General features: G+C 39.5%; 1 protein-coding gene across 1 annotated transcript in view; it reads left to right on the top strand.

Moving 5' to 3' along the window:
• The first annotated feature begins 2,541 nt into the window (after positions 1 to 2,541).
• TTC6 (tetratricopeptide repeat domain 6) overlaps positions 2,542 to 12,585 on the top strand; it is a 242,117-nt gene continuing 232,073 nt past the window's right edge. Inside the window, exons 1-2 of the mRNA XM_036244812.1 lie at positions 2,542 to 2,643; positions 2,929 to 3,852. Of these exons, the coding sequence (XP_036100705.1) occupies positions 2,542 to 2,643; positions 2,929 to 3,852 (1,026 nt within the window). The remainder of the gene's footprint in view (positions 2,644 to 2,928; positions 3,853 to 12,585) is intronic.

Genomic DNA, 12,585 nt, shown 5'->3' with positions numbered 1-12,585 from the left:
TTCTGGTCTGTGTTGTATTCCAGGTACTACCTTTTAGTCTTTTGTAGGAAGAAACGCAGGTGGTGTCAGTATGAGCATATTACCACCTGTGCAAACAATAACAGCCAAAACACTACGAGGGGGATTATACAGCTTTTTAAATAAGAAAACTTCCTTAAGGCCTCTAGAAATCATTTATATTGTTCATATACTATGGCCTGGAAAAGAAGCAAAAGATTATTATTTTCACTTTTTAATATAAAATCTTGTTACAGATAAATTGGACTGTCTAAGGTCTGGTCAGTGGAGAAGCCACGTAGAGAAAGAAAGCCTACTGGTTACCATGTGAGAGCTTTGAATGTAGGAGAGTCTGGGATTTGAGAACCAGCCATGGATATTTTGGAGATTAAAAGTAATATCACTACATTTAGAGGCTAATAAATAGAATGTTTTCTTCATATTTCACATACTACATGAAAAATGAAGAAATCTAATTGGAAAAATACTTCTTTTAGGAATTGATATAAAGAAATTCAACCATGAAATGTGGATAGCTACTAAGCAAAGAAATGCCAAGTAAAATAAGACCATATTTTCCACATCTAAGTTTTAAATCCATGGTATTTTGAAACATGCCATAAAATGAAATGTAATTCCCGTCCCTACCCCCATACTATAGTCAGCCATTTGCCTTAGCACAGTTTATTAATAATTCTTCTATCAGCAATTTAATACTATCTTTATAACATTAGCCACATTATTCTTAATTTTTCTGCTCACTCAGTCTATATGTTGATTCTAGCAGCAGCATATCAGTTTTAATTCTTGTATCTGTGTAAGTTTTAATTATCTTGCTGGACAAGTGCTTCCTCATTTCCCTTTTCAAAATTTGGCTAATCTGCCCTGTTGGTTATTTCAAGTGAATTTAGAATTACTTTTCAAAGTTCAAAATATCATTTTTAGATTTTGATTATGATGGCATTAAACCAATACAGTATTTTGGGAAGATCTGATATAATTACAATATGTGGTCTTCTCACCAAGGAACATTAACTGTCTCTTTATTTAGTCGAGTCTCTTTTATGTCCTTCAGTAAAATTAAAAAATTTGATTCATGCAGTTTTAGGACATTTTTTGTTACATTATTCATAGATGCTTACTCTTTTAAATAAATTATAAATTTTATATAATGGAATTTTATCATTTTGCTTTTGAATGGATCATTTTGATATAAAATAAGTTATTGATTTTTGTATAATTTAAAAAAAATGTAAATGCCTTGCAGAACTCTATTATAATTCTAATTAGTTTTTAGTGCTTAGGTTTTGTAGGTAGATAATCATATTTGGAAATAATGATGATATTCCAGAGATGTTTTCTGCTTTATTATTTTATTTTTAAAGAAACTTGGCCTTGGGCTTTCTAAAATATAGTTTTTTTTAAATCATTATTTTCTGCTTTTATTTTTATTGTTTTACCCTTATTCTTGAAACTCTTCACTTCTTGGCTTCTGTGGAACTCTATTCTCTCCATTTTCCTAACTCTTTTTCGCTTTTGCTCATCCTACCTGATGCAGGTGTTAGTGCCAAGCAATCTGTCATTGGCCCTTGTCTATTTATATTTTCTGTCTTGGTTTTTGGTAGTGACTTCAGAGCTCCTAAGATCTCAGAAGTCACTTATGATCATAGATAACTTGCCCTGCGAATAGCAGAAATTTTTTCTTTTCTTCTTCCAATTGTGGTAATACACATAACATAAAATTTACCATCTTAACCATTTTTTAAAATTATTATTATTTTTTTAATCCTCACCTGAGGGTATATATTTTTTCTATTAATCTTCAGATAGAGTGGGAGGGAGAGAGAGAGAAACATCCATGTGAGAGGGACACATCAACTGGTTGCCTCTCTCAAGACCCCGACCAGGGCTGGGGATGAACTGAAGCTGAGGTACGTGCCCTTGGCCAGAATCGAACCCGCAACTCATTGGTCTGTGGGCCAACACTCTGCCACTGAGCCAAACCAGCCAGGGTCCATTTAACCATTCTTTATGTGCACAGTTCAGTGAATAGCAGAAACTTTATTATGCACTTGGTTATGACCAAGACTTTATGAAGGTGATTCAAAGTTCCTATTTTATGAAGGAGCTTTAATTGCTCCCATTTATTCCTAGTCATTGGCCAGATCCTATCAGTTTTACCTTGTTAGGTTTCCATTTTCACTCTGCTAGGTTACCAAGGCCAGACCTAACACAAACTGTGGATACTCTTATTGCCTCCTCTCCCTTTATTGTTTCTCCCACTCAAAATTATTATCCCTCAAGCACTAGATCCTATCAAACCACTTTTCTATTTAAAAGTTTGGAGAAACATCTGTAACAAAAATAAATTGATTAAATGAAAATAAAAAAATAAATAAAAGTTTTTGAATGGTTTCTAGTAGTCCACAGTAAAAGTTCAAACACTTGGCCTACAAGACCTCATGACTTCACTGCAGCCTACCTCGTGGCTGCTATAGCTCAGGTGACACACTGAGGGAAATGGGCTGGGTAAGGGATGGAGACATGGAGCACCAGCCAGAAAAGGAAGTGGAAAGTGCTATCCTGCCAGGATTACTCGAAATTTTCGTGCCCATGTGTACTATGAAAGTGGAACACTGCATTACAGTCTAAGGAAATGTTACAATAAATCCAATAGGGATTTCAGAAACGCCCACTGTAAAAAAAAAAAAAAAAAAAAAAAAAAGCCTTTACAAAAAGCTTTAAATGTTTTTCATGGTTCCTGTGAGAAGGTCAATAGTTGATTTTAAAATAATATAAACTACTACTGTCCACTCTCAGGGAGCACCGTGAGTGTTCTATTATGATTACTTTTTTGAGTTGTAATTTTGTCAACAGAACTTTTGTGTTATATGTTAATGTATTGTTATTTCACAGGACAAATGAGTCAAGATGTCCACTACTTCGAAGCACTTTGGACTGAGCTACAGAGAAGAATCGTACATCTTTAAAGAGCTTGAGAAAATTCGAAGGGAGACCAAAAAGGATTTTCTCCAATTCAAGCAGAAGTTGGCCTCGAAGCCGGCTGTAGATGAAGTCCCTGTCTGTAGCCTCCAGGCCCCTGGCCCGGCCTGGTCTCAGGGGAAAAGGGGCGTTTCCTGCGCTGGACCCCAGAAGCCATCAGGGTTCCCTCGGGCTAAAGGCCCTGCGCCCCCCACTGCGGCCCGGCAGCAAGCGCTTGGAGGTGCCCTGCGCCCCCGGGGCCCAAGCGAGGGGGCCGCTCCCTGGAAGACTCAGCCGTTTCGCCCCCAGGAATTTTACTTGCGAAGCTCCGCGTTTCTCCGGCACCGGCCCCCGAAACTGCCGCAGGTCATCGCCTCCAAAGCCGGCACGTCCCGACCGGTGGTCCTGGTGCCACCGTCTTCCCCAAGGAGGAAGCCCGCGGAGCGCCGGGTCTGGAGAAGCCCGCGGCCCTCAAATGCCAAGCCCGCCCTCGACCCGGTGCAGGAGCCCGACGCCAGGCAGCAGCCAGCTCTGCCCGCTGAGGACCCCGCGGCAGAGAGGAGGACGAGCAGCTCCATTTCCAGCCAGGAGGACGACTCCGAGGCGGCCATCCAGCGGAGGAGAGTGAGGATTCTCACCCACTACATGCGCGAGGGCTCCAGTAGATCCTTTTCCAAAACAGACGTGGATAGTGTCCAGCCGAGCAACGGGCTGGAGGCCGCCCTGCAGGCCCCGCTGCCCGTGAGGGTGATCCCGAAGTCCATAGAGGAGATCATTGCCTCGCTGCAGTCTGAGGCCCAGCTGGCCTCTGACCAGACTATCAAAGAGCTCATACAGAGTGTCCTCGGCCAGAACTACGACATTAAGATGGAAGTAGGTAAAAAAGGAGAGTGATAGTTCTGGGGAAATGCAGTCTTAGGACACATACATAAAATATTACAGTGCATACGGTGCGTTATAAGCTAGACAAGCTAGACAAAACACTGGAGTGTTATTCAAGTGTTTTGCATTTTGCCTTTGAATTTTTGACTTTTCCATGGAGGGAGGGTATCCTCTTTTCAAAGGGAAATAAACTGAGAGGCTATTTCAAAAACGGGGTCAAAGAACGTTAATTGTAGGCCTGCACAATACATCACTGGTCACCTTTTCTTTCAAAGTCTGGGTGATTAGTTAGTATTGAAATAACGGAATAGATGTTTCATATGAAAAACTTAAGTCTTTCTGTTACACTTAGCTTTATTAGCAGTGCATTTCTATCCTAAGAAGAAGATACATATATTACTATTAAGAAATTAAATTTATAAGTGTAACATTTTCATTGAAAACCATTCTCTTAAATTTTTTTTTTTTTAATTTAATTTATTGGGGTGACATTTGTTCACAAAACCATACAGGTTTCTAGTGTACAAAACCTCATCTGCACACTGCATCGGGAGCCCATTGCTCAAAGTCTCTTTCTGTCCCCATTTATCCTCCCTTTGCCCACCTCCACCTACTGCTACACCCCCTTTCCCTCTGTCTATCACCACGCTATTGTCTGTGTCTATGTAGTTATATATTTATGTTTTTTTCTTAATCTTTTCACCTTCTTTTATTCAGGTCCCCAACACTCCTTCCCTCTCACAGCTGTCAGTCTGTGCCATGTATTCATGCCTTTGTGTCTATTTTGTTTGTCACTTTACTTTGTTCATTAGATTCCATCTATAAGTGAGATCATATGGTATTTGTCTTTCTCTGACTGGCTTATTTTACTTAGCATAATAATCTCTAGGTCCATCCATGCTGTCTCAAAAGGTAAAAGATTTCCTTCATTTTTAGGGCCGTGTATTATTACATTGTGTAAATGTACCACAGCTTTTTTTATCCACTCATCTACTGATGGGCACTTGGGCTGTTTCCAGATCTTGGCTATTGTAAATAACACTGCAAGGAACATAGAGGTGCATATATTCTTTTGAATTCGTGTTTTAGTTAGTTAGTTAGTTTGTTTTTTATATATATGTTCCCAAAAGTGGAATCACTGGGTCAAAAGGCAGTTACATTTTTAATTTTTTGAGGAAACTCCATACTGTTTTCCACAGTGGCTGTACCAGTCTGCATTCCCACAAACAGTGCATGAGGGTTCCCTTTTCTTCACATCTTTGCCAGCACTTGTTTATTTATTGATAATAGCCATTCTGACAGGTGTGAGGTAATAGATAGCTCATGTTGTTTAATTTGTATCTCTCTGACGTTGAGCATTTTTTCATGTCTGTTGGTCATCTGTATGTCCTCTTTGGAGAAGCGTTTGTTCAGACCCTTTGCCCATTTCTTAATTGAGTTGTCTTCTTGGTGTTGATTTTGTATAAGTTCTTTATATATTTTGGAAATTAATTTCTTATCAGATGTATCACTGTCAAATATGTTCTCTCATTCAGTGGGTTCCATTGATTTTTTTTTTTTTTCTGTGCAAAAGCATTTTAGTTTAATGTAACTCCATTTGTTTAGTTGTTCCTTTGTTTTTCTTGCCTGAGGAGATATGTTGACAAAAATATTGCTACACGAGATGTCTGAGATTTTACTGCTTATGTTTTTTTTTTAAACTGTACCCAACTTTATTAAATATATTTTTCATAAACAATCATGGTATTTCAGACAGGACACTCACATTAACAGTATACAACTTTCAAACTCCCTTCTTCAATGGGCTTCCAAAATCAGAACACCAAAACCCAATGAAGTCTTCATCAGATGCTCTGAACAGAGAAAGTTTAGAGTGAGGTTTGACATTCTACATTAAGCATGCTCTTTAACAACTTTTCACATGTCAACCCTGACTTTCAGAAAATAAAATGAAAATGGCAGAATTATCATTCTGTACATCCACAATCTAAAAGAGAAACTGCTGCTCTTTTGAGGGATGCCATCTCAATGGTGACTCTGAAAAGTCCAGATTGCCCAACATACTGGAAACCAACATACAGGTCCCAACAGGTTTCTGGGTTTAAGGGAGTCAAGTCTATGCTTAAAGTGGAGAGGGAGAAAAGGACATAGAAACAAATTTTAGTATTCTCACACTTCAAGGTGTTTGTGCCAAGGTGGCTAATGTGGGTCAACATCAAGGGATCCCTCCTCCCAGGAACCAAGAGGAAGTCTCTCAAAACTAGATGGGAAAGGTCCTTTTTTTCCACATCAGTCCAGCTTTGGGGATACTTTATTAGTATTATATGTCCTTCCCCCAAAAAACAATGAAGTGTTCTGTGTGCTAACAACATAGCTTAAAAAAAAATAAGCAAAACAAAAGTCTGCATTTTTCATAACACTTGGTAAAAAAAAAAGTAGTATTTCAAACTGTACAGTCACCAGAAATCCACAGTTCTAAAAAACACACACATTTGGCATCTCCAGCACCTTCAGCTTTCTGTGCCTGCTCTGTTTGTCATCTCCATTCTCTGCAGGGCTGTTCCCATCCTTGCCAGCATCAGCTTTCCCCCTTTTCCCTTTAGATACCTTCTTTGCAAGGGTCTTTTTGGCTTGGGCTCTGTCTTTGGAGGAGCAGGTCTTCTCTGTGGTTCATCCTTCATCTTGGCTTTATCTCCTTTAGCATCCCCTTCTGCCTTCCTCTTGTATGATGGCGATGGTGGTGGGATGTATGGGCAGGACGCGGGGATGCAGCAGTGTGGGAGCTTTGGTCAGTCCGGAGGTTGTCTTTGCCTCTTCACACTGCTTTGCTTATGTTTTTTCCTAGGATTTTTATGGTTTCATGACTTACATTTAAGTCTTTAATCCACATTGAGCTTATTTTGTGTTTGAGGTGGTCTAGTTTTATTTATTTTTGTATATATCTGTCCAATTTTTTTCAGCACCATTTATTGAAGAGACTATATTTACCCCATTGTATGTTCTTGCCTTTTTTGTTAAATATTAATTGACTATAAAGGCACAGGTTTACTTCTGTGATCTCTATTCTCTTCCATTAATTTATATGCCTATTCTTGTGCCAATACCATGCTGTTCTGATTGCTATGGTCCTGCAGTATAATTTGATATCAGATAGTATGATACCTCCAATTTTGTTCTTTTGCAAGATTGCTGAGGCTATTCAGGGTCTTTTGTGGTTCCATATACATTTTTGGAACATTTGTTCTAGAACTGTGAGATGTGTCATTGTTGTTTTAATAAGAATTGCTTTGAACCTGTAGATTGCTTTGGGTAGTATGGACATTTTAATCATGTTAATTTTTCCTATCCATGAATATAGTATATGCTTTCACTTATTTGTAGCTCCCTCAGTTTCTTTCTTCTGTGTCTTATAATTTTTTGAGTACAGGGCTTTTATCTTCTTGGATAAATTTATTCCTAGATACTGTATTTTTTTGTTGTTGAAATAATATATAGGATTGTTTTCTTAATTTCTCTTTCTGATAGTTCATCTATGCCACCAATTTCTGAATATTAATTTTTATTCTGCTGCTTTACTGAATTTATTTATTAGATGTAGTAGTTTTTTGGTGGAGTCTTTAGGGTTTTATATATACAATATCATGCCATCTGCAAATAATGACAGTTTTACTTACTCCTTTCCAATTTGGATGCTGTTTATTTCTTCTTCTTGTCTGACCCCTATAGCTAATTCTTTCAGTAGTATGTTGAATAAGCAGACATCCCTGTCTTGTTCCTGATCTTGTGGGAAGTGCTTGTAGTTTTTTCCCATTGAGTATAATGATGGCTGTGGGTTTGTCATATATAGCCTTTTTTGTTTTGAAGTATGATCCCTCTATACCCATTTTGCTGAGAGTTTTTATCAAAAATGGGTGCTGGATTTTGTTGAATGCTTTTTTGTGCATCTCTTGATATGCACATGTGATTTTTATTTTTTATTTTGTTAATGTGATGTATCACATTTATTAATTTGTGAATATTGTACCAGCTTTGCTTCTTGGAATAAATTCCACTTGATCATAGTGTATGATCTTTTCAATGTATGCTGGATCCTATTTGCTAATATTTTGTTGAGGATTTTAGCATCTACGTTCACCAGGGATATTGGCTTTTAATTTTCTCTCTTGTTATGTCTTTATCTGGTTTTAAAATTAGGGTGATGCTGGCCTCATGAAAAGAGCTTGAGAGTCTTCCTTACTCTTGAATTTTTTGGAATAGTTTGAGAAGGATAAGTGTTAGTTCTTCTCTGAATGTCTGGTAATATTTACCTGTGAAGCCATCCAGTCCAGGACTTTGGCTTGCTGGGAGTTCTTTTTTATTACTGCTTTAATTTCACTAGTTGTAATTGGTCTATTCAGATTTTCTGGTTCTTTCTGAATCAGTTTTGGAAGATTGTATGTTTCTAGAAATTTATCCATTTCATCCAGGTTTCCAATTTATTGGTATATAGTTGTTCATAATATTTTCTTACAATCCTTTGTATTTCTGTGGTGACAGTTTAAGGTCACTGTTACCTTGTTGATTTTTTAAAAATATGTTTTCATTGATTTTTTATATAGAAAGGAAGGGAGAAGGAGAGGGAGTGAGAGATAGAAACATTTATGAGAGAGAAACATTGATCAGCTGTCTTCTGCACACCCCCTACCAGGGATTGAACCCACTACCTGGACATGTACTCTAACTGGGAATTGACCTGGTGACCTCTTGGTGCATGGGAAGACACTCAACCAATTGAGCCACAATGACCAGGCACCTTGTTGACTTTTTTGTCTGAAAGATATATCCATTGCTGTAGATTAAAATTGTTGTCAAAATCACCTACAACAACTGTATTGCTGTCAATCTTGCCCTTAATGTCCACTAAGATTTTCTTTACATATTTAGGTGCTCCTATATTGGATGCATATAAATTTACAAGGGTTATATAATCTTATTAGAGCAATCCTTTTAGTATTATTTAGTGACCTTCTTTGTCTCTTATTTTTGAATTCTATTTTGTCTGCTATAAGTATTGCTACCCCATCATTTATTCATTTTCATTTGCATGGAATATTTTTTTCTATTTCTTCGCTTTCAGTCTATGTGTATTTTTTGTTCTGAGGTAGGTCTCTTGTAGATAGAATATATATGGGTCATTAAAAAAAAATTTTTTTTTTAAATCCTCATCTGAGGATATTTTTTCCATTTACTTTTAGATAGAGTGGAAGAGAGGGAGAGAGAGGGAGAGAAACATCATTGTGAAAGAGACACATTGATTGGTTACCTCCTGCATAACCCTGACCAGGGCTTGGGATGAACCGCAACTGAGGTGTGTGCCCTTGATTGGAATCGAACCCATGACTCTGGTCCATGGGCCAATGCTCTAACCACTGAGCCAAACTGGCCAGGGCTAAAAATTGATTTTTTAGAAAGAGGAAGGGAGAAAGAGATGGAAACATTGATTGGCTGCCTCCTGCATGCCCCCCACTGGGGATTGAGCCCACAATCTGGGCATGTGCTCTGACTGGAAATCAAACCTGGACCTCTTAGTCCATGAGATGACATTCAATCTACTGAGCCACACCAGCTGGGTGGGTCATGTTTTTTAATCTAGTTAGCTACCCTATGTCTTTTGATTAGAGCAATCAATCTATTTACATTTAAGGTTATTATCTATAGGTACTTATTTATTGACATTTTATTCTTTGTAACTATAGTTTTCTCTATATATGTTTCTTCTTCTTAATGCAAGTCCTTTCAGTTTTTTTTGCAATATTGGTTTGGTGGTAATGAACTCCTTTACCCCCCCCTCCCTTTTTTTCCCCTTTCTGGAAAGCTCTTTATTTCACTTTCAATTTTAAATGATAGCCTTGCTGGATAGTGTAGTCTTGCTTTTCATCACTTTGAAGATTTCATGCTAATTCCTTCAAGCTTGAAGTGTCTCTGTTGAGAAATCAGCTGACAGCCTTAAGGGAGCTCCTTTGTAGTTTTCTAACTCTCTCTCTCTCTCTCTCTTGCTGCTTTTAAGATTCTCTCTTTGTCTTTAACTTTTGCCATTTTAATTACATGTGTCTTGGTGTGGGCCTTTTTGTGTTCATCTTGACTGGGATTCTGTGCTTCATAAACTTGTGTGACTTTTTCCTTCACCATGTTAGGGAAGTTTTCAGCCATTATTTCTTCAAATAGGTTCTCTATCCTTTACTCTCTTTCTTCTCCTTCTGATACTCCTATGATTTGGATGTTGTCACACTTAATATTGTCCCAGATGTTTCTTAGACTTTCCTCATTTTTTAGTTCGTTCTTTCTTTCTTTCTTTCTTTCTTTCTTTCTTTCTTTCTTTCTTCCTTCCTTCCTTCCTTCCTTCCTTCCTTCCTTCCTTCCTTCCTTCCTGTTAACCCCCACCAAAGGATATTTTTCATTGATTTTTTTTTTGATAGAGTGGAGAGGAGGGAGGGAGGGAGAGAGAGAAACATCTATATGAAAGAGACACATCAATTGGTTGCCTCCTGCATGACCCCAACAGGGACCAGGGATCAAACCTTAAACCCAGGTTTATGCCCTTGACTGGGAAACCCATAACCCTTCAGTTTGTGGGCCAGTGCTCTAACTGCTAAGCCAAACTGGCCAGGGCATAAAATTATTTTTTCTTAATGTCTGCTTGGGTGATTATTGTTGTCTTGTCCTCTAAATCACTGATTCAGTCCTCTGCTTTATCCAACCTACTGTTTCTTCTTTCCTGTGTATTTCTTCATTTCAGATATCGTAGTCTTTACTTCTGACTGGTTCTTTAAAATATTTTGTTTTTCTTTATTGATTTTAGAGAGAGGAAGGAAGAAGGAGAGAGAGATAGATACATAGATGAGAAAGAACATTGATTGGCTGCCTCCTGCATGCCCCCCAGTGGGGATTGGGCCCACAACCTGGGCATGTGCCCTCACTAGGAATTGAACCAGTGGACCTCTTGGTGCATGGGCCAATGCTCAATCACTGTTAGTCACACTAGCCGGGCTTGACTGGTTCTTTTTTATAGTTTTGTTGTCCTTTTTAATGCTTACTATCTCTTTGTTTAAGTTATTACTGAGATTGTCCATTCTTCCTCTTCATTTCTTAAGTATACTTATAATCATTGTTTTAAACTCTGTATCTGGTATTTTGGTTGCTTCCATTTCATTTCATTCATTTTCTGGAGATTTCTCATTCTTTCATTTTGGGCACATTTCTTTGTCTCCTCATTTTGTCTCTCTGTAGTAGGTAGATCCACTATGACTCCCAAACTTGTTATTATGTCTTTATGATGTAGGTGTCTTGTTGGGCTCAGAGCACAACTTTCCAGATCACCTGAGCTCAGTGCTCCAGGGATGTTTCTTGGGGGTTATGTGCACCCTCCTATTGTAGTTGAGTTTTAAATGCTGTTGGCCCTGTTGTGGGTGGAGTTAACCCTTCAGACTGGCTGATTAACTGTGCATGAGTCACTATGCAAGGGTTACCCTTCTAGGTGGAGTTGTTCCCAGCATGGTCTGTTGCCTGCCAGAATCCCCCTTTGGGTGTGTCACTTGTGTGGCTAGTTGGATCGAACTCTGGTATGGTCTGAAGCCCACCACTGATTGTTTTGGTTCTAGGTCCACTTAAGCAGGGTTTAGGTATGAGTCAATGTCAGACATGGTGTGTAACTGGCCTTGAGCTACCTGTCTTGAGCTACCATACTATTTACTGTTTGTGGCTGCATCCACTGGACCTGGGTGTGTGTGGGAGGGGCCAATCTGTATACAAGGTTTGGTTTCCTGTAGCTTAGACCTATAACATGTCCAAGACTCCATGAGATTTGCTTCTACTTGTCAGCTACTCTGCCTCTCCCTGAGGTTGCCTGGTCTTCCTTCAGAAACTCCCAGAAAAAGACTAGAGTGGGCCCACGCTGGCTGCCACCCATAGATTCTTTCATAGGCTGTGATCTCAGGAGGACAGGGCTACTTGGTCCCCTACTTCTGGGCCATGTGGTCAGGCACTCAATAAGAGGAAACTGGCCTGTACTGCAGAGCCGTACCAGTCAGTCTCTGCCAGAGTCTCCATCTTTCGCTGCCCCAGGAGTATTGTACCATAGATTCTCGTTGGGTGCAGCCAGCTATCTCCTCTGCAGGAACAAGCTCAGCTAGACAGAGCCACCGCCACTTAAAAGGACAGATTAAAAGGCTCTCCCATTGGTGGTGATGCTGGCTGAGCCTGTAGGAAGGGGCCTTGAGCTTTGTTCTGGTCTTAGACAGTAGCCTCTGAGAAATATATACTCTGAATGTCTCAACTCTGAGTAACTATTTCTTCCCCACTGCAGAGCTGAGCTCACTAGGGCGAGGCCATCAGGACTTGGGAGGACAGCTCCAAATAGTCTCCCATTGAGGGTGGTGCCAGCAAGGCTGTAGGAGGGGGTGGGCGCTTCTTCCCCTTCTGGGACAAAAGCCTCCGATGTGCACCAAAGCTCGCAACTCCAAGCAGCTCTCAGATTCCCCTGCAGGACTGAGTTCAGCAGGGTCAGGCCCCTGGCTGCCAGAAAGGCAGGTTAAATGAGTCTCCTCTTAAAGAAACAGTATGGGCTGAGCTCACAGGGAAGATAGGAGTGCCACCACTCCCCAACTCCCATGATATAGCCACATAATCCAACTCTTGCCCATCTGATTCCTGGACAAAAGCCTCCCCAGGAAACATGCTTGAAAATCC

The sequence above is a fragment of the Molossus molossus genome, unplaced genomic scaffold, assembly GCF_014108415.1.
Source record: "Molossus molossus isolate mMolMol1 unplaced genomic scaffold, mMolMol1.p scaffold_m16_p_1, whole genome shotgun sequence".
In the NCBI taxonomy this organism is placed as follows: domain Eukaryota; kingdom Metazoa; phylum Chordata; class Mammalia; order Chiroptera; family Molossidae; genus Molossus; species Molossus molossus.
The sequence above is the reverse complement of the archived record's forward strand: the minus strand, read 5'-3'. Positions and strand labels throughout refer to the sequence as shown.